The sequence below is a fragment of the Megalops cyprinoides genome, chromosome 4, assembly GCF_013368585.1.
Source record: "Megalops cyprinoides isolate fMegCyp1 chromosome 4, fMegCyp1.pri, whole genome shotgun sequence".
In the NCBI taxonomy this organism is placed as follows: Eukaryota; Metazoa; Chordata; class Actinopteri; order Elopiformes; family Megalopidae; genus Megalops; species Megalops cyprinoides.
The window spans coordinates 46,648,808-46,676,099 of NC_050586.1; the positions used below are offsets into that span (position 1 = coordinate 46,648,808).

The 27,292-nt window shown below is 42.6% G+C and overlaps 1 protein-coding gene across 1 annotated transcript; it reads right to left on the bottom strand.

Annotated features, from left to right (window-relative positions):
- On the bottom strand, positions 1–27,251 carry osmr (oncostatin M receptor). The gene is made up of 17 exons (XM_036526887.1): positions 27,026–27,251; positions 26,773–26,924; positions 26,521–26,677; positions 24,332–24,613; positions 22,817–22,946; positions 22,007–22,200; positions 21,350–21,483; positions 14,459–14,609; positions 13,171–13,250; positions 12,542–12,755; positions 11,942–12,127; positions 11,504–11,605; positions 10,612–10,782; positions 10,310–10,462; positions 9,767–9,848; positions 2,905–2,989; positions 1–1,818 (listed from the first exon to the last, which is right to left on the bottom strand). Exons 1-17 carry the CDS (start codon positions 27,105–27,107, stop codon positions 1,453–1,455), a joined length of 2,721 nt encoding a protein of 906 aa, XP_036382780.1. The 5' UTR covers positions 27,108–27,251; the 3' UTR covers positions 1–1,452.
- Between the last annotated feature and the right edge of the window lie 41 nt (positions 27,252–27,292).

Consider the following 27,292-nt stretch of genomic DNA (forward strand, 5'->3'; position numbering starts at 1 on the left):
GAAATTCTCCATCGAGCTCATGTTTTTAAAATGTATGGGTGTACTGAGCACTAATCATATAATGTACTAATGTATCTAATGATCTGTGTACCAACATGGCTATACAGTAAACTCCCAGTGTTTGTTACAACAGTCTGTGCTTTAGAGATACACTGTAATCCATGTCACCAAAACCAGTGCTTTGAAGCAAATCACAAACATTGAATATAATGCCTCTTGGAAAACTATCAGCTAAGTACTATGTTCATTAAAAGTGGTTAGATGCTCTGGTGAATAAATTTTAAGTATGAACTTCTAGAACCCCACCCTCCCCCATATGTATATCTTAACAAACATTATGCAGCTGAATGCCATAACCATATTATAATTGTACAAAAAGTTGAGAAATGTATTCACTTCCATTCACACTTATGTTGCAAAAGGAACTGTTTGCTGTCTAAGAACATGCATGTAGAGGTTTTACAGATTTGCCCAGACTCCACCCTTTCTAACTGCAAAGCAATGAATCTCCTCTGCAGACATTCCCTAGGCTTACAGCTTAAGGGAAGAGGAAAAATGTGTTTGCTTCTCTATGTGTTAGGCTGACTCCCCTTGAAACGCTGTACCAATAGTATCTGACAGGGCAACGCCTGGGTCCCAGAGATCTGAACCCAAGCACTCTCCAGGGACTCAAGAGTCACACAAAACACTTGTTGCAGCCAGAAGTTGTCACTTTCACAAAGGCTTTGTTTTTCAGGGAATGCCTGACAGAAGGAAGTAGGAGAAGATTGTGAAAATGAAGTTTGGGAACATGTTCTGTGGCCACTGTGCATCCCTGATGCAGATGACCTGGTGGGAAATTCTTCTTGGTTATGTAAGGAATCAGTTGCCCCCAACATATGTTCAGTGCAGAGGCCCATCTACTTCAGTGATACAGTTTCAGTGGCTGTGCATCACTATGGTTTGTCCTATAACCTGGAAGTAGATGAGTTGAGTCTCAGCAGCCCACTGCTAAAGGTGCTACATACATACAGGGAAGAGGAGGTGGTGAGGAGCACATAGCCTAAAGGTTGCAGGTTTTATTCCCAGGTAGGCTACTGCTGTTGTACCCTTGGGCGAGGTACTGAACCCAGACTGATTCAGTAAAATCGATAACATTGTAAGCTGTGTAAGATGCTGTAGATAAGAGCATCTGCTAAGCACACACAATGTGATAAAAAAACGCTTCCTGTTACATTTAGGCTGCTATCGACTGAACCCACTGTTTCTCTCACTGACCCTATATCTGGTGTATGATTGTTCCCTCTTATTTCACATACTTTGCCCTCTACCTGTAGACTGATGCTTAGGTTATATACCTGTGCATACAGTAGTTGTGGAAATCTGAGTGCTCTACTTGTGTATGATGGTGTTTTGTACATCACTGATCTCTCTCTCAGGTGTCTCCATGACCTAGTTACTCGGACACCCAGCTTACTGTGGAATCTCTGCTGTGGTGATGTACCCCATGGTGGCGACTACCGAGGGGTCCTCGGCGCCCCTCTTGGGCTCCCCCAGTATGCCGACGTCACAGAGGCTGACGTAGGGGCTGGTGGACGGGCCGAGGGTCTGGCCGGGGCAGTACGTGAGGTTGGTGAGGCTCATCACTTTCTGGTTTTCAGGGAGCTTCCAGGTGCCCGTGGGGCCCTGGGGACAGTAAGGGCAGCAGGACGGGTTGTCCTCAGAGGCGGAGTGGCAGGACCCCTCCGGGCCCAGCAGCAGCTTCTTCTCCAGCTCCATCACTTCAATCTGAGAGCAGTTGCACTCCTCTGCCTGCAGGGCTTTAATCTTCTCACTGGCCTTAAAGAAGATAAGCCTAATCACTCATTTAAATAACTTTATATATCATAAGCATATATATATATATATATATATATATATATATATATATATATATATATATATATATATATATATGTTTTATATCGTATGCACTGTGTATCATTTTATGATTCATCCTCATTGTCTTGACCATTATAGCCTCCACTTCAAACCTAGTGCTTGAACTCAGCCTATAGCTTCCTATTGATTCTTCACTAGTACCAGGGTAAAAGCAGGCTTGAGATATCAGGCTAAGCTCCTTGTTATCCACAAGGCTATGGCAGTTAGCCCTGGACAGCATACACACAGATTAGAGGAACCCAGAAAATAATTCTGAAATACAGAAAGCACTGATGGTATTTATTAGAACGGCTATGTATACAAAGTCATCATTGGAGGTAAAAATTATGGGAGTGAATCATAACATGAGACTAGTTCACGAAAAAGAAACCTTGAATAACAGTACAAGTCTGTTTATTCTAACAATCAGAAAATTGTCTCGACTACTTAGCAATGTCATGTGGCGGGACTTCAAGCTGCAGTGAGCCCAAGCTGGAAACACACCACAAACTCACTCATAGAAAGTTCCTTTGTTGAGTTCCTCAGCTCAAATTCCAGAGAAGTGGAGAAATTCGCTTGTGTGTATTGTGTGTAGCTTGGAATTCATCCGAATGTGAACTTTGGACATGGCCAATGGCTCTTAATAAGGTGAGTTATGTATGCGTGGTCTTTAATTTGGTTTTATTTTTGCATATAATATCCCTCTGGCCATTTTAATACATCACTCAAATAATACGCATACTGAGAAAAAACCTGGTGTTCTTTTTGATATGAATGTATTTGTCTGTACTCAATAACATTGATTAATTGGGTAATCTGAGACAATGCTGTCCTCCAATGATAATTAGGGTGTACTGCACATGTAAAGCTTTCCTGCCCACACTGTCACATACATACATGTTATTTTTTCTTCTCATGTCTTGACTACTCCTGACATTTCGTCTCTCCTCAGAAAAGTGCCCTGGCTATTCAAGATGAAAATCAAAAAGAAAAGAACTTGTGTACCTCATACAGGGCGCTGTCTAGCTCCAGGGTTTTTACCTTCAGCTTCATGGGAGTTCGGAAAACCTCCTTAATGGGATCCACCAGCCTGAGGGGACCAGAGAGAGAGACTGTTTCACAAAGCGGTGACTGCTGAATTGGGGGTCTGGAGGGAGGTCAAAGTGGGTTGCTGTGTGTATCTGACAAAACGTTTAACCATATACATGTTATGCACCATGCACATTTAGATTATTGGATTAATTCACAAAAACTGCAATCCAGTACATTTTTAAAGATTAAGAGCATGTTATGCATCAAGGCATCAGAGAGGGAAGACTGTGATCAAGAGCCTGTGTACCCAATCAAACATTCCATGAGTGAGGAGATATTATGTTTTTTTTATGAATGAACATACCGCAGTGCAGTGAAAAAAAGGCTGAACATTCAGATTTTGTATGTGATTGCTTGCCTCTTAAAATTGTGCCTAAGTTTTCTGTACTTCAAAATCTTCTTGCCAGCTGACCATTACTACCCTCACTCCAAAACTGGTTGGTTGCATTCACCTTGATGTGTCTGTCTTGTCATGCACAGATCAGTACCATGTTCAGATCACTACCACTAGATGGCACAACAGGGGAGAAGGACAAACTGCACCTTTTTGTTTGATTTGCATGGCCACCTGGGACTAGAGGATAGTGGGGGATTTTTTGATGCAAAAGGTTCTTTCAGACAGTCACTGGTGCTTCTGGTAATGTGGGAGTTGCTGTAATGCCATGTCACAGCCCTGTCACTGCAGCCCCCTGGGAAATTGGGTGTGGCGAATACAATTAATTCCTGTTGGAAATAACAATCCTACTAACATTTAATACACTACAGTCTCTGTATTTCTTCTGGTCATAGCATGAAAAAGCCTATGAGAGGTGATACCCCAGTGCTTTGGCATACATATATTTGGTGGTGATAGGTGCAATTACACCATATTTCACTGTGAATGTCAAGATAGTCTACATATCAGGAAGATGCAAGGCAGTACAATTGTCCTTGTGTAATGTTATGTAATAATTTAACCCATAAATCTCATAGACAGAGTCACAGTGGGGCAAAGGGCTATGTGGAAGAAATAGAAAGTAATCTGAATTGAGGAGTGGGTGTGTCAGGGTTCAGATACAAGTTTTGCATCTCAAGGATCATTTAATCAACAATAAGTCCTCCAAACTCTCCAGAGAAAGACATGGAATACCACAAGGATCCGTGCTTGGATCCTTGCTCTTTTCGTTATACATGGTCCCTCTTGGATATATCATTCGCAAACATGGCATTAATTTCCACTGCTATGCAGATGATACCCAATTATACATATCGGCCAAACCTGATGTCTCCCTGGAAATATCAAACATGGAAACCTGCCTCAAAGACATAAAGACATGGATGGCCCATAATTTCCTCCTCCTGAATTCGAACAAAACAGAAATATTGGTCATCGGCCCAAAGTCTGTAAGGAGCAAACTCGCCAGTATTACATTAAATCTTGATGGTGTCTCACTGGCCTCAAGTGCAACCATCAAAGACATTGGCGTCACGATTGATCCTGAGCTCTCTTTTGACACCCATATAAAAAACACCTCCAGGACTGCTTTCTTTCATCTGAGGAATATTGCCAAAATCAGGAAAATTCTATTAATACACAATGCTGAAAAGCTAATCCACACTTTTGTTACATCCAGATTGGACTACTGTAATGCCCTCTTGTCAGGATGTACATATGCCTCCCTAAAGCCCCTTCAGCTGGTTCAAAATGCAGCTGCTCGTATTCTAACCAGAACAAAGCGCTTTGAGTACATCACCCCAGTATTAGCCTCTCTCCATTGGCTACCTATCAAATACCGCATTGATTTCAAAATACTTCTCCTTACATTTAAAGCTTTAAATGGGCTTGCCCCTCCTTATCTTAAGGACCTTCTCCGCCCATATACTCCAAAACGATCGCTACATTCCCAAAGTGCGGGACTTCTCATTGTTCCAAGAGTGGGTAAAAGTACTATAGGCGGTAGAGCCTTTTCGTACCAAGCCCCTCTTTTGTGGAACAGTCTACCCACCGAGGTTCGGGGAGCAGACTCTCTCTCCGTCTTTAAGTCTAGGCTAAAAACATATCTTTATTTCAAATCTTTTAGTTGAGGGACACAGCACGGCGCTGACATTGATCATAGAGTCTCTGGTGGACTAAGTGGTCATTGCTGTCACTATATCACAACTTGGGTACTCTGTGTTCAGCTGATCTGGCTGTGGTCTGGTGTTGACTGCCTTAGGGTCACCCTCATGATTGTGCTGGCCCCTTGCCTCTCGTCCCCTAGGTATGCTGCCATAGTCTGCCATATCTGTCGGGACTTTTCCCTATTACACACATGCATCCCTCTTCCCCCTCTCTGTTCCCCCCTTTGCCTTTTGCCTTTTGTTTCCATTCCCACACTTAACATCCACTAATCACTGTTCTCTATTTGTTTCCTACCCCTGCTCCGGGCTCCTGCCTGGAGCTCAAGCATCACACCCTGCCCGTCAAGCCAACTGCATGCTAAGAACTGAACAGTCCTGCTACCTCGCTGCCCTGCCCATCAAGCCAACTGCATGCCAAGAACCAGACATTATAGGATAGATTTCATAATTACTATGTCGTTAATTACTGCTGTCTATCTAACCCAAATGTCTTAAAGTACATTGTATAACTTGTCTTTAACTCTATCTGCCCAGTGCCGGCCAGAAGCAGATGGGCTCCCCCTCTGAGCCCAGTTCTGCTCAAGGTTTCTTCCTGTTAATTGAGGAGTTTTTCCTTGCCACCGTTGCCTTAGGCTTGCTCTCAGGGGGTCTCAGGCCTGGGATCAATGTAAACCTGCTTTGTGACAACTTGTGTTGTAAAAAGCGCTATACAAATAAAATTGAAAATTGATAAAAATGAATTGAATTTAATCCAACTCCACGATTATTTTTCAACCACATTATTCATACATTTAGCACTATGCATAAGAAAACTGCTGACATCCATGACTTTGCAGGTCAACTGTAATGTAACCACTGGTAGCGCATCTCATGGATGTTTTTAACTGTACAAAGGAAATGACTGTGAACTTGTGGCACCCTTCATGTTAACTATAAAAAGGGGAAATGGTGAGACCTTGGAGCTGCACTGGCTTCTGTTTCCTTCACTTTGCGATCATAACTGATCACTCATTTGGGTCACCAAACTACATTCATCTAGCTTTCCTTCATACAGTGCACCATCAGGTAACGGCCCCATGGATTGACTCTTCTCAAGAGCAGCTTACAAGATGGCAGCACGTCTATCTCTGTCTCTGTCTGTTTCTTAGAATTTTTAAGTACTAAAATAGTTTTTTTTTTTTAATAAGTTGGCGTCCTTGATAAATTTTTATCTTGCTCAGTCTAAAGGGTACACTACCATGCATGTATCTGTGATTTTCAATGCTACAATGCACTGCCTTCAAAGCCTATTAATTTAAATAATTCTTTCACAATTACTATGAACTCTCTTCCTGATTTTTTGAACTCCATAAATCCAAAAAATGATATCCCACGCAAAGCCGCAAAGCATAGACTTCTGGTAATACTTTTGTTAATGATGTCCGGGAATATTCAGCCTACCCCTGGTCCTGACATGCACTGTTTTCAAACACCTACGGATTTTAAATCTAGGTCAGGCTTGGAAATTATTCACCTTAATGTTAGGAGTTTGTTCTCAAAGTTGGATTCTTGATAAGGAAGTTTGCATTGACGGCTATAACGTGTGTCAAACTGATCGCCCAAGGAAAGGTGGTAGTGTTGCTATTTACATCAAATGCAAATTTCATGTTGACTGACTTTCATTCTGACTCCTTGACCAAACAATTTGAGTTTCTGGCCCTAAATCTTCAAGTTTCTAAAGGTCATTTTTTTAGTGTGGTTGGGTGTTACAGGCCCCCATCTGCATGAAACGACATTGTTTAATTTTTTTGTCTCAGTTGCACTACAATGAAATTGTTGTGTTTGGGGATCTATACAGGGACTGGTTGATGTCTGTGTCAGATGCTTTTAAAAGACAATGTGATTCTATGAATCTGACACAAATAATTAATGCACCTACTAGGCCTAACCCCAAATGTCCTGAGAAATCTTCTCTTATTGATTTAATTTTAACAAATGTTCCTTTTAAATATTCTGCTTTTGGTGTTCTTCCCAATGATGTAAGTGATCACTGTGTAATAGCAGCTATCAGAGATGTTAAGGTCCCTAAGTGCAAACCTCGTTTTGTGCAAAGACGGAATATGAAGGTATTTGTCGAGCAGGACTTTTTGCATGATTTATTTTGATTGGAACAGAATTTTCCTTATTGATGAAGTCGAATCAGCCTGGAATTTTTTTCAAGACAGCTTTTTAAAAATTCTGAATAAGCATCCTCCAATTCGCAAGTATAGAATTAAGGGGCGGGATAGCACCTGGTTCACAACGCAGCTCTTGAGTATTCGCTGAACAGCTGTTGAACTGTTTTAATGAGCATTTTATATCTTCTGGGTTTTTATCTGAATCTGTTGTGACTTCCCCTGTTGTGGAACCTGAGATCTGTATTGACAATGCTGGTTGTGTTGATCAAACATTTTGTTTTACTCTTTTTTCTGTTGAGGTTCACAAAGCCCTAAAGCAGTTGAACCCTCATAAACTGGCTGGCCCGGATCACTTGGAACCAGGTTTCCTAAAATTAGCAGCAGACTATATAGCTGAACCTCTGACACATCTTTTCAATCTTACTTTGGTTTCTAATAAAATCCCTAAGGTCTGGAAGGCTGCTTATGTTCTCCCCCTGTTAAAAGGGGAAGATCCTACACTGGTCTGTAATTGTTCAACAATCTCAAAACTGTCAGTTTTAGCAAAGGTTTTAGAAACACTGGTTAGTGACCAGATTAAGGAGTATTTATATACAGCTGATATTTTATCTAAATATCAGTCAGGGTTCAGAAAAAACATAGCACTGTAACTGCTGCCATGAAAGTGGTTAACGACATAATAGAAGCTCAGGATAATAAGCAGCATTGTGTGTCTCTATTTATTGATTTATCTAAGGCATTTGACACAGTGCTTCATGACATTTTGAAGCAACGCCTTTTTAAAATTGGATTCTCCAATCATACAATGAGTTGGTTTGTCAACTACCTTACAGAGAGGACTCAGTGTGTACAGTTTGATGGCCTTACATCTGACATACTTACAGTTAGTAAGGGAGTCCCACAGGGTTCAGTTCTGGGTCCACTTTTATTTACAATTTATATTAATTGTTTGGGATCAAATGGAAATAATGCAAATTTCCATGTCTATACTGTTATTTATTGCTTTGCTCTCACTGTAAAAAAGGCTCTGGAGTACCTGCAAGCTGCTTTTAATTTAATGCAGGCTCAGCTTTGTCAACTGAAGCTCGTAAATCCACATAAAACTAAAATCATGTTTTTTTTCCAAACTCCAGAAGAGTGCTTGTAAATAGGAGCACTGTAACTTTTGAAGGTAAAGAAAGCTGTTTGTCAAACCCACTCATAGCCAGCTCAGCCACACCCAGTTCAGCCTGGCTCAACCACACCCACTCATCAAGCACACCTGTGACTCATTCTTCAATCAAGTCCTGGCTACTTAAGGACTCAGTTTGTGTTGCCTCATTGTGAGGTATTGTTTGTTGCATCTACACCAAGCCAGCACTCAAGCCGTTCTGTGTTTACTGTTTTTGACCCTTGCCTGTTTTGGACCTTGTTTGTGTTCTGGATTCTGATTTTGCACTGCTGCTTCTTGTTCCTGACCCGTTTTGTCCCCGACTATGATTTTTGCCTTGCGTCATTAAACTTTGTTGACCGCTCTTGGATCCCAGTCTGATTGCATTACACTGTTACCACTTACAAATATTTGGGAATTTTAATTTATGATCGCCTTTCTGTCAAGCCACATATTCAACACCTGGTTCAAAAGCTTAAGTTAAAACTTGGGTTTTATTTTAGGAACAAATATTGTTTGTTGCCAGGCAGAGATTGGTTGCTACAACTTTCACACCCGTTCTTGATTATGGTGATTTGTTATATATGAATGCCTCAAGTCAATGTCTTCATATGTTGGATACTGTTTATCATGGGGCCGTGAGGTTCATTACTAATTGTAGGGTCCTCACTCAACATTGTACATTATATTCCAAAGTCAATTGGCCTGCTCTGTCTATATGAAGACTTGCATGTCTTGCATGTCTCACTGGCATGTTTTCATCTATAAAGCCATTTTAGGAAAACTTCCCTCTTATTTATGTAGTTATATGTCACAAAAATGTGAAGGCACTTATAGGTTAAGGTCTCAAGCTTCTTTGCCTCTGGCTGTTCCTAAAGTTCGCACCGAGTTTGGCAAGAAGGCCTTCATGTATTCTACACCCTCTGCCTGGAATAGCCTGCAAAAGGAGTTAAAACTTCAGGACTTGGTCACGCTCAGTGAAGTTAAAGCTATTGTTAAGAGTTTGGAAACAGAGTCTATTGGGAATTGCAAATGTTTTTAGCTGAAAATTGATTGCTTTTGCACTTGTTGTATTTTGCACTTTCTACTTGCCCTTCATCTTTTTCTGTATTTTTTATGCTTATGTTGTTTCGTTTTGTCTGAAACTTGATGTGCTGCTTTTCTTAGCCAGGTCTCTCTTGTAAGAGAGATTTTAATTTCAATGGGACAAACCTGGTGGAATAAAGGTTAAATAAATTCAAAAAAATAAAGAGCAATGTCTTTTCAGCTGTCATCGAGGGGATTATAAATGGACTACTGTATTTGCAGTAAGGTTTGTCCGTCAGCACGTTGTACAGATGGGACCAACAGCAGCTGTTGATGAACTCACATTTTTCCATGGGGCCACAGAAGGAAGCCCAACCCAAGCAGCAGCACAGCTGGAGTCAGAATCTTTACCAGGAGTAGAGAGTCTGAGGGAGGAAACAATATTCACTGTATTACCACCATTACTACTGTTTAACCTGAGCTTACTGCGCTATGAAACCCAATGCTCATATTTGTAGTTTGTGGCTGAATCTGAGCATTTCCCATAGATAAAGAGGACCCTGTGGTCAAACTGTTTTACTGACAAGCCGGCATTTCAGTTGTACGGGTCTGTCAAAACATGTACAAACAACAGTCATTTAAAAATATGTTTTGCATGACAGAATAAAATGTGAAATGGAGTAAAATGTCAAGGCACAGAATTACAGTAATATCAAAATGCACCTTTCTTACTAGAACAACAGCAGAATATTCCAACAGTGAGAGACATTTGTACTGAGAGCAGCATCACAGCATCCTGCAATGTCCTGTTCTAAGATTTGTTTCTAGCCTTCGCACCTCCTTTTGCTCCAGTCCCATCCCCATCACCAGCCGTGCGCACACTCACAGTTTGGGGGTGTCCTCACAGTGCAGCTCGCCAGGGGCCCCACACCGACGGCCGTGCACGCCCCCACAAAGAAGGTGTACTCGCTGTCTTCCTTCAGATCCTTGACAGTGAGGGTCTTCCTGCGTGGGTCGTCCACAGAGAGGCTGTATGAGCCTGGAACCAGATAGGCACAGGGGGTTTCACTCTGAGCAGTAAAGTATGTTATAATCTTCATATCTATGATATTTTCTTGGATTTCACTGCTCCTCTGCCAACAATTTGAGTAAACTTGTTAGACCCTAGAACCTAAACAATTGACCCACTCTGCATGTGGCCGTTGGAGGTGCTGCTGGGCGTCTTCTCCTGCACAGTGACAAGGTACCCCGTGATGAAGCCAGTATGCATCGGATCCTCCTCGTCGAAACTCCACTCCAGCGTGACGGAGGAAGGCGTGGTTGTGGAGGACCCCAACAGCTGGGGTGACTTTGCAGGTTCTGAGAGATAGAGATCCGTGGAAAAGGGCACTGAACCAAAACCTCAGAAAAATGAACCTAGGGAAAGTGTCTGGATGTACCGAGATTTTGAAAGCATCAATGTCAGGGTTAGTTGTGGTTGGTGCATCCAAATGAACAATTTTAGATACTTATTCAATTTTTCAAATTAATTTCACACATAAAGTACATATAATTATTAAAACTGGTCATTTTAATTATTATTAGTCAATCTGATAATTGCAAGGTTCACAAATGGTGCCCTTAACCACTGTGGTGCTTTGTCCTTAACTTTGATAAATTAATTTAAGAGAACATTTGATTCTTACCACAATAAAGCATAAAAACCCCTACTTCATTACTATTGTTACTACTTTATTACAGTAATTTTTTTAAATTGAAACACTGAGCACAATGGCAATTAGATTTAATCTGGGCCTAAATCTAAAAAAACTATGTTCTGGATCAGATTATAGTTTCATCTACCTTTTATGTAATTGCTTTGATCAACAGGGTACTTTCAAGATTTCCCCAGGTTTGTAACCCAATGCCTTTTCTTTCTTTTCAGGCATCTTCTGTTGACCGTTTTTATTCCCTCAGATTCAAAGCAGTTGAGTTGAGCAACCCCCCCCTTTCCTCAACCTCAGGGACTATATTTATCCACAGTGGCTGGTGGTGCAGAAACAAACAGGAAGGGCTTGCTCTTCCTGTGGATCATGCTCACTCTGCTCCATGGTGTACCCCGTCTGCGCCTCCAACAGCCAGTGTCCGTCCGTCCTGCAGCCAAATATTTCAAAGGTGTACCTGCACCCTGCGCGAAAGTACCCTGTAGAGGCAAACGCCGGCAAGTGCAACGGTCAGCCTGGATGCGCTTCCAACTCTTGGGTTGTGACTTTTGACCACCTCATCAGATTTTGTTCTAAAATGTAAACTGATTTTAAGTGTTTTAAGTACTTGCTATAGATACCATAATTTAAGACTGGCAAATTAGCAATTTCCAAGCTTGGTCTGTGTAATTGCACACAATTTATCTGACACTGACAGAGCGGACATTAGATGACTCAATCTTGACTGGAAGAAGACAAAACTAAAGCAAGCCAGTGAAGATTGCTAGATATGAGATGTGTTTATGAAACCACGGCATGACACTGCCATTGGATACCTGCTGGAAGGAGCAGGGAGGTGGACCCCGCTGTCACCTTCTCCCACTGCAGGTCGCAGGTTCGAGCACTCCCCCGCTGACACCACTGCACTAGGTATCCGCATGTGACGTTGGTGCCTGTAGCCCACGACAGCCAGAACCCCTCCGTGGTGCTGCCATTAACCCTCCTGGCCTGAAGGAGGCGCTCTGTCCAAAGAGGAACACAATCTCTCCTCAGTCTGATAACAAGAAGTAGTACCTGCATGGTGAGAGCTACTTATGTTGTATATTATGAATGCAACATATGGTTTCCTCCTGAGGGTCAGTTCAAATCTTACCACTTAAATTAGTTGTTCTCGCAAGGTCTGAGGTGCCTTTGAGAGGCACTTTATCAAAGATTGTCAAATAAACAAAATCATTCAGTTCAGAGACTATAATATTAAAAGAGTAAGCTCTATAAATATCCCCCAAGGGCTGGTAGGCAAATAAATGACAGTCATGTTTTACTTCCAGTTTCATTTAGTTTGAAGAATGGACCCTGATTAATTACCAGGCAACTATCATCAAAATAAAGACCATAAAGACAAACACCACAGAAGACTCAGGTCATGAGTCAGTCACCTCTGTGTGCTGCTGGAGGGATGGTGATCTGATGTGAAAGGGAGGAGCCACACTGACAGATGGCTGTGACAGAGATAATGCACATGCTGGGGCTAATGGAGAACTTGATTTGTGTCTCATCTCCATTGACCCCCACTGTCTCCTGCTGCTCTGGCTGTTCCCACTCAACTCTGTACTCCTGGATGCTGACATTAGGCTCTGTTCCATTACAGTGCTGAGGGAAACAGAGACAATGCATCTTTACGTTCTTAAACAATGTTGACTGGTCCACTATTTTCTCCAGATGCAGCTTGCTTGTTCTCTAACATCTCCATGTAGATCTCCATTGGCAACCTACAAGCAAACTGTCTATCCTCACCTTGTTTTTAAAGTCCCTGACTTACTGCCAACTTGAGAGGTCTCTGAATTGTATTGTTTCAGTTTCCATAGTATTTACATTTTGTTATTTAGAAGATTCTCCTACCCAAAGCATTTCACAAGGAAAGAGAACAATGTGCATCTAAGAAAGGACACTTTTGAATTTGAAAAGTTTGAATTGTAGATTCTTATGCTAGATAATGTACAGGTCTTTGCAAGGTAGTCAGTGTGAGGGATAAGGATTTTGGGTGTTTTGGAGGGTAAAAGCCTACCTTCCTCCACAACACAGTCACATTGCGGCCCTGAGCATGAGGTCTGATCTGGCTCCAGACATCCAGTTCCACACAGGGGTCTGAATGAGGAGCAGATGGGGGCACATTAAGAGATTTATCACAGAGACCCAGTTCCACACAGGGGTCTGTGTGAGGAGCAGATGGGGGCATGTTAAGCTTGTTATCACAGAGAAAAATGTTCTTACCATTAAACACAGTGGGAAATCTGCAGTGAACTCTATGCTAAATTATGCTACCATTAAATTACTGTCATTTTTATTACATTTCTTGTACCAATTATTATATGTGCCTGACTACTTAAGATGTGCAAAAAAGATTGGCATTAGATGTACAGCCCGATTCGCAGTGTGAGGGGATTAAAGTGTTTAGAATTGCCCTGTGTGATGTCGGGTCTTGTTAGAAAAACAGTTTCATGGCAAAACACAAGTGTCAAAGTGTAAAGTTGTACATTACGGTCTGTGACAACCTCAAGTATTTTAAGAAACACACAGCCCCCTTCACTTCAAAACTATGACAAAATTTACCCAGGCTACATTTACTCGGCCCCATTTCTGCCTCCCTCTCAATTCATCATTCATTCTGCCAATATAAAAAAATACAAATTAACAACAGTGTATAAAAAAACTGATCCCAGTTCGAAGATGTTATGAGCTCATGGTGGGTCTAACTATCTCCCTGTCTGTAGCGAACACATAACTCACAGGCATCAATGAATTACACAAACAATGTGTTCAGGCTAGCTAGCTGATGTTATCTGTGTGTACAAAATTTGTTAAAATGCAATTCTTTAGCCAAGTTAGCTTGCAAGCTGTATTTACCAACAAAGGATAAGTCTTATTGGTGAGTTAGAAAACATAGCTAGGTAGCTAACTAACTATTAATCAATCACTAAAATAAGACAATTTTTCAGATAACTTTAGTTAAACATGCTAGCTAGATACAAATGCCACCTAATCTAACATAAAATGAGGTGAAGTGACAGAATCAGAAATGGGAGTCAGAAGGATCTGAGTAAGTACATTTTGTCTCTACACCAGCTGGAGGACTTCTGAAAGAGTATTTGCAGGACAGCACTGGATGTTTCAGTAAGCTGAAATAGAACAAAATTGCACGAAGCAGCATTCCAGTAATATGCACAAATATCAGAGAAACAGCGGAACATTACAACAGTAAGAAATATCTGTACTGGAAGCAGCAAGATTTGCCTTTGCACCTCCAGGGGAGAGGCTTGGCTGCAGGGTTATTGTGCAGTGCTGAGGTGACTCACGCGTGTAGAACTGGGAGTCTGCCCACGCCCCCCACCTCCAGGCCCTCCCGGTGACAGCACAGCGCACGCTGGCGGAGTAGAGTGTGCAGGGCCGCAGCCCCTCCACTCTGCTCTCATAGCGCCCATCCAACCTGCCCTGCAGCTCCATGTCCTGTGACCCCAGAGAAAACACCCCAGTCAACATACTGGGGGGGGGGGGGGGGCTCTAATGGTACAAAACCAAAACCACTAAAAGCTTTCTCTTTGTTACAGTAATAAGCACCCTTTCTCTGCTTTGTTTATGTATCTGGTAGTCTGGAACTGTTCAAGTGTTGGAATGTGACCACAATATTAAAAACAAAGAGAGAAAGACAGAAACCAGAGAACATGAGTGACTGAGCTTGTATCTAATCATTACATTTTATTGCATACACTACATACATCTCAACAAGCATTAAGGCACTGGTAGCTGTAGCTTCAGTTCACAGCTGGGACTGATAAATATATAAGATGAAATAAACAACGGCAACGCTTCAGAACATACTCAGGCTGTACACATGCACTTCACTATCTTATGGCCAGACTCCTGCCAAAGGTGACTACAGGCAGTCACAGGGCAGTTGGCAGGATAAATACTCCGCACATAAAAGTACAACAACCCGGCTACTCACTCTTCCATGTTTGATCCAGCCGGGCAGAAGACGCAGCGGCGAGTGCTTCGGAGCTTTAACTGGCTGAACAGTATTTATACGGATCAGAGAAAAGATAGTTGGAGAGATAGCAGTGCACAGGAGTTTTAGAAAGAGTGGTTTGAGAGAGGGAAGAAGGTAATGTGGAGTAAAGAAAAGTGGAGATCTGGAGATCGGTGCGCAAAAGAATGAAATAAAACGGTGGGGACCGGCCAGTCTGCAACAGACTGTCGGACCGGCTCCACCGTCCTACCCAAAACAACAAAACAAAACTAGAAAATAAACTCGACAAACAATGCACCACCGTCTCACGAACTTTACACATAAAGCTGCACTTAAACACTAAGTGAGAAAACAACTAAATTCGCACAATATACCACGCTGGTACTCACTCAAATTCCCCGACAGCTGTGCTTGCCGCCATAGACGTTTAAATTACCTGAGGTGCACACCTTCGTGCACCCGTGACCCTGACGTTACATGACCCATAACCCCTACTTCTGTGCACCCTTTACCTGACGCATGTGGCATACCCGGAACACCACCCCCCTTAAGACAATAAATAAATAAGAAAACAAATTTCCAAACTCAAGCTTATTCATTTATTGTCATATCTAAAATTTGTTCTACACATGGCAACGTGACAAGGTATCAGCAATGATATTGTCCTTACACCCTTGTTTCTCCAGGTTATAGTCCTGGAGAAACAAACTCCAACGCATCAACCTTTGATTTTTATTTTTCATGCGCTGTAAAAACACTAGAGGGTTGTGGTCTGTAAAAACAACCATTGGATGCACAGTAGCACTTACATACACATCAAAATGCTGTATTGCTTTGACCAGAGCAAGAGTCCCCTTTTCAATAGTAGAATAGTTCCTCTGGTGCTTGTCAAACTTTTTTGAAAAATAACAAACAGGATGGTCAATTCCTAACCCATCCTCTTGCAATAAGACAGCACCAGCACCAGCATCACTAGCATCTACAGCGAGCTTAAAGGCCTTCTCAAAACGAGGTGCTGAGAGCACAGGAGAGCTACTCAGGATCCCCTTGACCCTTTCAAAAGCCTCCTGGCACCTCTGGGTCCACACAAAACTGACCTTGGCACTCAGTAAATCTGTCAAGTTCATCTGCCACCACAGATGAAAAGTTACAGCAGAAACCCCTATAATACCCAACCATAGCAAGGAATCTCAATAATTCTTTCCTGGTTTTAGGTACAGGGAACTGATCAATGGCCTCTACCTTGGCTCTTACTGGGCGGACCTTACCTTGGCCCACCTCCTTACCAAGATAGGTGACGGTAGCCTTTCCAAATTCACATTTCGCCAAGTTCACTGTAAGATTGGCCTGCACCAATCTCTCAAACAGAGCCTTCTTTTCATGTGGAACTATACACCACAACGTCATCCAGGTATGCGGAACACCCCCCCAGCCTACACAAAACCTGATTTATCAGTCGCTGGAATGTTGCTGGGGCATTTCGCATCCCAAAGGCTATGACTGTATATTGGTATAGCCCCTCATAGGTGACAAATGCAGAGATCTCCTTTGCCCTATCCGTTAGGGGAACTTACCAGTAGCCTTTAAGGAGATCCAATTTGCTAACATATTTAGCCGGGCCAACCTGGTCAATGCAGTCATCCAACCTGGATAGAGGATAACAATCCGCTTTGGTCACCGCATTCACCTGCCGATAGTCTGTGCAGAACCTATACGTTCCATCTGGCTTGGGAACCAACAAACATGGGGAGCTCCAACTACTGTGACTTGGTTCCACAATACCATGTTCAAGCATGTAAGACAACTCGTCCCTAAGATTTTTCCTTTTTTCTGGGCCCACTCTATATGGATGTTGTTTCTTAGGAACCGCACCCCCAACATCAATGTCATGGGACATAAGTGTGGTTCTGCTGGGGACATCAAAAAACAACACGCAGTATAAATGAATCAAATTTGATAACTCCACGCGTTCTTGTCGTCCTAAATGTCTTAAATGTGTGTCCAAGTCACTTAAAAATTCTGAATTTCGTAACCGACCCTCCGGTCCTCCCTGAACCACTGGGGCAGGCTCTTGCTCCTCCATGCCACCATCCTTCACTACAGAGGATAAAGCGACAGTCTTTACAGCAGGAATTTTTTCCTGTTCATCCTCTTCTCTCTGACAGTAAGCTTTCAACATGTTTACATGGCACAGCCTACTCTTTTTTTCTCCTATGAGGAGTGGCAATCAGGTAATCAACAGACCCAATCCTTTTCTCAACCCGGTACGGACCTTGGTAGCGAGCCTGCAGGGGAGAGCCTTCAATAGGAAGCAAACCCAGCACCTGATCCCCTGTACCGAAAGTTCTCAACCGAGCCTTACGGTCATACCAGGTCTTCATTCTTTTTTGGGTCATTTCCAATTTTGACCGTGCCATCTCACAGGCCTTAGTAAGCCTAAACCGAAATTTGCTTACATAGTCCAGCAAATTAGCAGGGGTATCATCAGATGAAACTTCTTAAAGAGAAGTGGTTAACGGCCCACGCACGGTGTGACCAAACACCAACTCGCTGGGCTGAAACCTAAGGACTCCTGTACCACCTCCCTTACTGCAAACATCAAGAAAGGAATGCCCTCATCCCAGTCCTTCTCAAACCCACAGCAGTAAGTTCTCAGCATTGACTTCAGGGTCTGGTGAAAGCGTTCCAGAGCCCCTTGGGACTCCGGGTGATATGCACTGGAAGTAATTTGTTGGATGCCAAGTTGCTGCATCACCTGTTTAAAAATTCCAGACATAAAACTGGACCCCTGGTCTGACTGAATGAACTTAGGAAGACCAAAAACAGAAAAAAAAAATGGTGAGCAGATACTGATTACCACTACTAGTTCTGGGCAAAGGACCAACACAGTCCACAATAACTCTGCTGAAGGGTTCCTCAAAAGCAGGAATGGGCTGCAAAGGGGCTACGTCTACCCTCTGATTTGGCTTGCCACTAACTTGACAAATATGACAAGATCAGCAGTATGACACCACATCTCTTTTCAAGCCAGGCCAAAAGAAGTGCCTCAAAACCCGATCATACATCTTCGTAACCCCTAGGTAACCTGCCATTGTACCATCATGAACTAGACTCAGGATTTGTTTGCAGTACAATAGTGGAACCACAACTTGTTCCACAATGTTCCACTCCTCAGAAACTGGAACATCTGGTGGCCTCCATTTTCTCATCAACACCAAATCCCTCAAAAAATAACACACAGGAACGTTCTCAGCTTCCTCTTCTGTCAGGGCTTTTTCATAGAGGGGTGCTAGATCTGCATCCCTCTTCTGCAGGCTAATTAACTCCTCTCGGGCTATACAGTTTGTACCCAACCCCTCCGTAGCCCAAGCGAAGCCACCCTCACTCTGCTCACAGTCCACATCTTGGGGACAAACCAGCTGAGGGGGTGATTCTACTGGGGCAAGCCCATCCACGCTACCCAGAAACGTTTCCCCAAGGTCAACATCATCCAAATCATGAACAGACCCATTCCTTTTATCACCTGTAGGGGCACTAAACCTCTTAGACACCGCGTTACTGCACAAGTGGGAAAAACTTCAGGGTATTTTTCCACCACTTTTTCAGGGATTTCCCTATGTACTGGTTCCCTTGAAACCCTGGGGTTTGCTAAAACTTTACCCCCAGCCAAATCATTTCCTAAAATGAAGGACACTCCTGGCACTGGAAGGTTGGAGCTTATGCTAACTTCAACGTGTCCTGACACCAACTCTGATTTGAGCTCAATGACATGCAAAGGAACTTCCACAAAACACATGTCAAAACCCTGGACCAGTACACTAGTGCCTGTCATGGTCTGCTCACCCAGGGGCAAAATCCCTCTAAAATGAAAGACTGGGCTGCACCAGTGTCTCTTAATATTTTAACGGGGCACCAAACAGCCTCCCCTCCACCAGCCAAAGAGACAAAACCTTCTGTAAGAAAAGGCTCATAGTCCCTCAGAACCCGACTCTTTTTAAAGGAAGCTAGCTCTGTCGAAACCACCGTCTCAACTACAGGTGCCTGTGAATTTATAAGAGCAACCCCTTTTGAGGGCTGATTCTTTTTCTGAAGGATTCAACAGTCAGCCATTTTGTGGCCTTTCTTCTTACAGTAAAAACAGACAAGCTTCTGTTTTGCCCCCAAGCCCTTCTCTCCTGCTACTGACCCAGCCTCAGCTGGTCTCTTGTCAGTGGCGTTTGAGACTGTTACAGGCCTCTCCTGGCTAGGTGAACTTTTAAGCCCACCTTTGGCCTCAAATTTTAACTCTCAGGAGGACTGTCTAAAACCCCCTTTGTGGGTAAGGACATATTCGTCAGCTAAGACTGCAGCATGACTCACCTCCAGCACCTTTTGCTCATTTAAATGTGTGGCAAGATCCTCAGGAAGGCATCTTTTAAATTCTTCCATTAACATCATTTCTCTCAGTTTCTTAAAATCTGCCTGAATGTCCTGAAAATCGCACCATCTATCAAAGAGAGTTTCTTTCTCCCTAGCAAACTCCACAAATGTTTGGCTCTCCATTCTGCTATAGTTTCTAAATTTCTGCCTATATGCTTCAGGCACGAGCTGATATGTTCTTAAAATGGCTGCTTTCACCTCATCATATTTCAAGCTCTACTCAGCAGGTAAGGCAGAATATGCACGCTGGGCTTTCCCAGTAAGCACACACTAGCAATAGAGCCCAAACATCCTTTGGCCAATTCAAGCTGGTAGCCACCTTCTCAAAGTGCTGAAAATATTTATCTACTTCCTTTTCATCAAAATGAGGAACCATTCTGACGTGCCTACTCACATCAAACCCAGTGGACGGGGATTTGTGCGCTCTCACGCCTAATTCCAGCTCTCGCATACGCAAAGTCATTTCCATCTCCATTTTCTTACTTTGCAACTCCTTCTCATGCTCCAGTTTTAGTTTCTCCTGTTCCAAATGGAGCATCTCTAGTTCTTTCTCCCTCTGTTCCCCCTTTTCATTAAACTGGAGTTCAATTTCCTTTTCAGCTAACGCAACCTTTTTTAGCTCCAACTGTAATCTGAGTTGCTCAATAGCTATAGGTTCCTCAGATTTTACAACGTCAGCCGGTTATATCCCCCGTTCCACCAACACCTGTGCAATGCTAGATTTGATTTCCTTTTTGGTCTTAGCACGGTTTATTTTGATTTTATAATACTCCGCAATCTCGAACAAGTTCGCTTTTGAACAACTATCGAATATCTCGATTGTCGGATTAGCAACAAACTCGCAAAGTTCGAAAGCCATTTTCCTTCTTGCAAGCACACTTTTTGAAACAGGAAAAAAAATTAACAGATTTCAGAAAGAAATGCAGGCGACACCCCAACAATACTGAGATCCGGTCCCAACTTTCAATGTCAGCACCCATCAACAAGCAAAACCCGCAATGCAAAATTAATATCGCACACTCGACATTGAGTCGCACCAAAATGCGACTGAAACACAGAACAGATCCCGGATGAGCCCCCAAATTATGCTACGGCCAGACTCCTGCCAAAGGTGACTACAGGCAGTCACAGGGCAGTTGGCAGGATAAATACTCCACACATAAAAGTACAACAACCCGGCTACTCACTCTTCCATGTTTGATCCAGCCGGGCAGAAGACGCAGTGGCGAGTGCTTCGGAGCTTTAACTGGCTGAACAGTATTTATACGGATCAGAGAAAAGATAGTTGGAGAGATAGCAGTGCACAGGAGTTTTAGAAAGAGTGGTTTGAGAGAGGCAAGAAGGTAATGTGGAGTAAAGAAAAGTGGAGATCTGGAGATCGGTGCGCAAAAGAATGAAATAAAACGGTGGGGACCGGCCAGTCTGCAACAGACTGTCGGACTGGCTCCACCGTCCTACCCAAAACAACAAAACAAAACTAGAAAATAAACTCGACAAACAATGCACCACCGTCTCACGAACTTTACACATAAAGCTGCACTTAAACACTAAGTGAGAAAACAACTAAATTCGCACAATATACCACGCTGGTACTCACTCAAATTCCCCGACGACTGTGCTTGCCGCCATAGACGTTTAAATTACCTGAGGTGCACACCTTCGTGCACCCGTGACCCTGACGTTATGTGACCCATAACCCCTACTTCCGTGCACCCTTTACCTGACGTCATGTGGCATACCCGTAACAACTATTAAGTCCAAACAAACTGATATGCCATATCACTCACTCATTTTCACTCACCACAACACTGCTATCTGGATCAGTTCTGATCTGGCAACTGAGTGCAAACCCAGATAGGTTTCCCTGAAGTGTCCATGACACATCTGCTTGTCTCACCCCTGGGTCCACCACCACATGTACCGGGACAGGAACAACTGGAAAAGGCATGTCAAATAAAAATCAGCTGTCAAATACATTATGAATCATCAAGTATAACTCACTGGATGGCAAAAGTTTTTTGTATTTTGACAGAAAAATACATATATGAAGCCCCACTGAATCCTATTCATGCAAATGAGAGAGGGTATAAGACAGGTTGACTGGCTGTTTTTTTGTCCGATAATCAATCACAGTAGTGAGGTGTCTGTTGTAACATGATATCAGTGTGTGCGACTCCTGTTCCACTGCCATACTTTAGTGCATGAAGGAGACTTACAATTGTTGAAAGCTGTTGCTGAGTATTGTACTGGTCAAAACACATCATCCTTATTCCCTGTCAGGTAATGAATCAGTTTTTCCTTAACTCAAACTCAGCAAATGTTTGAAATTTTCAGTGAAAGATTCCTCTTCTGTGCTTTGTTGATTTATGATTTATCTGTTAAACAACACGTGTCCTCAACTACCTTCATACATGCATTCTAATAAAGTGATGACATCATTCCCTGGACTCCCTCTCACCTCTGTCGCTGAGGTTGAAGGTGATGCTCTTGCTCTCCTCACCCAAGTCGTTCCTCACCCGGATGGTGACGGTGTACACCTGTTGCCCAGGTACGGCCTTGAAACTGCATGAGGATGTGTATACCTGTCCCCCAGGTATGGCCATTCCACATGAGGAAATTGAATCCTTGCAACTGATTGGATTTCTTGAGTTCCTGTACACACCCAAGAGACAAGCAGACAGTCATAAAGAATTTGGTACTCCCTCACCATTTTTTCTAGCAAAGACTTTCAAAATCAAGACAGGTTTCAAAAAATGGTTTCCAACTTTCCCTAAACATGCAGACACATCTGTTAAAGGTGGGAGGAAGTTCTGTCATCACATTTGGGAAACAGAGCAAATAGTATCATCCCTGCCTTGAATGGGTTTCAAGCTGCAATTATGGACACATGACATGAGTTACACGAGTTACTGTTTTCATAAATTTGAAATGCCCATTGCTTTTACTCCCAATTTTCTCCCAATCTGGAATGCCCAAAAATATCATATCAAAAAGATGTGGTTCGTTCCTACACCCCCCACCCACCCTCCACTAACAATCTGGGAACATGCAGACAAACACGTGCTCTCCTCCGAGACCTGTGACCTTGTCACACTGTGGTTCTCATGCCAAGCTTGCCAACATGAGTTGGAGGAAGACACTTCATGTACAGATTTATACATATAGGTGCCTGGTTGGTCAGTGGGTCACTGATGCACGTGGGTGACCTGCCTACTCCTGTGAGTGAGTGAGGATAAGACAGTGTTGTCATGTGCTTGTTTCCACTCACAGTACATGAAGAGTATAAATGCGCTTGTATGGCTCTAGCAGGTTGGGCAGTCTGCCAGGGTTCCACGAGCAGTTCACAGTCCTCATGTCACGTGTCTCACAGTTGATGTTTCGGGGTTTCTGTGGAGGAACTGCATTTGGGGAATGGAAATGAAATCTCTCCCATGAGGCTACCAGATACCAGGTCAACACAGCACTAGAAAAAACTGGCTCTTCTGTAAAAGACTAACACTCAAAAAACAAGAGGCCCCACAAAGGCAGTCTCTTTGACTGATAACTCCTGAGTTTCTTCACATGGGTCTAGAGCATGAAGCACCAAGCAAGAGCAGTAGCTGCAAGGTTATTAATGCATGGAATAGCATGCCAGGATTGGCAGGGGAAGCTGAGACACTTTGAGTGTTTGAGTACAGGTTTGACAGTCCTGGATACTAGGGCTGAATGATACAGCCATCGTGATGTATCACACAGCTATTTTTAGCGCAATAACAGCTATCCCCGGTATGTGGCGTTAGGTTTTTTCCCATATGTTTTTCAGTGACTGCGGGTGAGCTGGAAACAGGGGAAGCAGAAATACTACCTTTATCATTACTTTCAGCCTGTTCCCCTTTATCATCCTTGATTACCAAGAAAACAAATAATTCACAGAATAATTGACATCAATCGTAAATAAATGATTATGCTTGCGAAACAGTGCAGATTGACACAAACTGTAGTTTGTGTGCTTGCAAAAGCTACAATGTGAGATTGTTTAATTAACAAGGATGGCATTTGTCAATGTAAATTACATTAAATGCTCATGACACATCACAGCTTTTGTGAGGTCTGTGTTCTAAACGTTATTGTTCATTGCACTCAACCTAACCTGAAAGTTTATTCTCAGTAGTTTAAATGGATTTAACTAAATTTAGCTCCGTTTTGTAATTTGAATTTTTTAACACAAGAAAGCTATAACTTAAAACATTTAAGAGAAAGCTTTGGGATTACTTGCCACTTAATTATTCAAATTGCCATCCTTGTTATTTTGAGAATTTTAAGTAATTTAAATCAATAAATGCCATCCTTGTTAATACAATCTCACGTTGTCGCTTTTGCAAGCACACAAACTACAGACAATCTGCGCTGTTTCATGAGCATAATCATTTATTTACAATTGGTGTCAATTATTCTGTGAATTATTTATTTTATTGTTAATCAAGCAGGATAAAGGGGAACAGGCTGAAAGTAATGATAGATTTAAAGGTAGTGTTTCTGCTTCCCCTGTTTCCAGCTCACCCGCAGCAACTGAAAAACATACAGGAAAAAACTTAACGCCACATACCGGGGATAGCTGTTATTGCGCTAAAAATAGCTATGCAATGGCTGTATCGTTCAGCCCTACTGGATACATTCTACACACAAAGCAATGAGCCTGGCTGGGATGCATGGCCTGTTCTCGTAATTAAGCTTCTTGCGTTCCTCTGTTCATACGTTTTTTTTTTTTACCATGGATCAGATAACAGCTTGTACTACTACTCACAGGTCACGTAGTTCAAACACTGCTCTTCCATGTCTTCAGAGTCCAGACAGCCGAAATTGACTCCATAGCAGCCCGTGGCATTGAGGTTTTCCACCACAATGGCTTTGACGCGTTCACCAATGGGGATCATGGGGAGAGCTTCTGAGCTGAAGCTGACGTTGACAATGTGCGTCCCGTGCCGCGGCACACAGCAGAAATGACCCGATGACCCCTCCTTTAACACTTGCTGGAACGGGAACAACTTCGGCGCATCCCACGGCTGGTCACGAAGTTCCTGTTCACCTGGAGGAGGGAGGAGGAAGACTTTGAGACTTACTTCTGCCCGTTCAGATATGACTCACTGTTCTTCATTTGTTCTTCATGAACTCAAGAACACTACAAAACTCCATATCCAGCTGGAGAAACACAGTGCCAAGAAAGATGTGAAAAGCAATGCCTGATAACATATAAGAAATGATACTCGGACAACAATTGCCACGACGATGGAGTATCCTTTGTGTTGCTATTTCATAGCATGTTACAGCAATCTCAGATTCCCCACCATCCCACAGTGAATCCATTCTGAGCTACAAAGTGTTGTTGTGTTGCACACAGGCAGCAGTGTGGTAAAGAGTGAAAAGGAGCAGGGCTCATAACTGAAACGTTGCTGGTTTGATTCCCTGATGGGGTACTACTGTTGCACTGCTGTTGTACCCTTGGGCAAAGTACTTAACCCGCAATTGCCACAGTCTATATCCAGCTCTATAAATGGATGGAACTCTAATTCGCTCTGAATAAGAGCATCTACTAAATGACAATAATGTAATGTGATGCTAATTCTACACCTCTGGCACAATTCCTTCATCCCTCCACCTACTGATGGAGAGAACTCCCCATCACAATCATCATGATCTGGTTTCATCTCTTTCCACCACGGGCCAGGTGACCCTGTTTCTCTGGTTTCCCCTGATAGAGTCGACAGTCTACATGTCAAAATATTGCACAAGCTTCCCCTCCTCCTAACCACATTAACCATCCTGTGCAATTCTAACCAAGTTGCTGGTAGTTTGCCACGGCAGTATTTCAATCACGAAAATTCTGTTTCTATTTAATTGAAAAAATTTGTGTTTTAGGATTTGGTAATATACATTTTGGTTGATGAAAGGCATTATAAAGCAGATAGCATTTCAACACCCTCACATTACTGTGGCAACAGCAGCTCATTCAATGTTCTTAACCTTATATGGCAATATGGTAGCAAGGGTGCCAGTAAAGGTAAACACTACTGTCACCAAACTATTTACACTAATACATCAAGGCGAGAAGAGCAGAATTTCCCTATTCCTCAAGAAAGTCAACCCCGCCAGGAAGATAAATTCAAACCACTAACACTTAAAAGTAGAAGTGCATCTTGGAGCTACGCAACATTAGGTGTTGCATCAGTCTTTGTGTGAAAGTTAAGCTTGATGACAAATTAGATAAAAATGTGGGAAAAGGAGAAATACATAGAGAGGGTGACAACGCCTGCTTTAAAAAATGCCCAGGGTGTTGACAACAACACAATTTGTCTCACTAGAAACAGACCTAGATGCAGATATGAGAAAGCATTTAGTGTGCTTTTTCAATCGGATGTGGTGGGAAATGAGCAAAATACAGAAAGATGTGTAAAACCACAATGGAAACCACTATCAGAAAATTCACGAATGTTATATTCGCTTCTTTAACGAAACTTGTGTGGAACGTCTTTCAATAGGGTTCAATGATGTGGAAAGACGTCCTCTTAAATAAATCAGCAGAGTATACTTTTGTTGACACACATCTTTTTGAGAAAATGGTCATAAAATGGTTCGTGTGACATTTCCATTTGGGTAATGTTGCAAGGTCTGTTCTTTTCCGGCGCATTGGCTGTTTTTCGTGGCGTCTAACTTAATGTTACTGTTCTCCGGGACAGAAAAGATGTGTGAAGTTGAACTCACCCTGTCTAAGCACATTGTACCCACAAACAATTGTGTATTTAAAGGGTGCTGAGTTAAAAACTGAGTTAAAACGTATTATACTGGATACACGTTTTGCTGAAATGCTGAATTCAAACTATTTCATTTAGCATGTCATGTCACGGACTTTGAAAAAAGTCTCACATACATATGCCTGAAGTGTAACGGTTATGAAATCATTCAGCAAAAAATTTATTAAAAGAAAACATGACTTACCCAGATTAGTTTTCCACGGACTCCAGTCACTTGCAAATGTGTCGTTGAAAAGTCGTCTTATTCGAACCGAGTGATCGGTGCATTGCAACGGCAACTCCGAGACCCATTTCCAAACCAATGGCTTAGTATCCCTTGGTAATGTTACACTGACGTTAGCCTATAATGGTATAGACAATCACATTAACAGTTGACGATTTAGATGATATCGTCATGTTAGGTGTTTGTCAAGTCAATTTTCAGTCGAATACTTACTTTATGGACAACATAAACGTTTTCTGTGCGCCCGACCTGGATCTCAAAAGTGGCGTTGCTTTCTTTCGAGGCACCCTGGCTTGGCCACCACTTGACCACTAGACTCTGCGTACGGTTGTCTGGATACAGTTCGATAATGCTGGGCGCGGGGGCTAAAAAGTGGACCAAAAGGTTTGACTGCTGGGTAACCTTTGGTGTTCTGCACAATACGGCATTATTCTAAGGAATAAGAAAATAGAAGATGTGCGTTTACCTGATTCAAAGCACCATCCACGCTGATATTCAGAACAGACAACAAGGAGCAGCACATGTACCACCCAGGGCATCGCGATCATAATCCAGTTCCAGTTGTCTTTAGTTCTTTACAGTAAAGTGAAAAAGTATTGTGTGTGTGCGCTCGGTGAGAAGAAAATATTTAGCTACATTCAGTCTGTTTACTGATGTTCCAGCTTGATGAACTCCACGCACCAATGACCGACTGCCACTGTACCTCAAAGTGTTAAGTGTGATTGCAAACCAG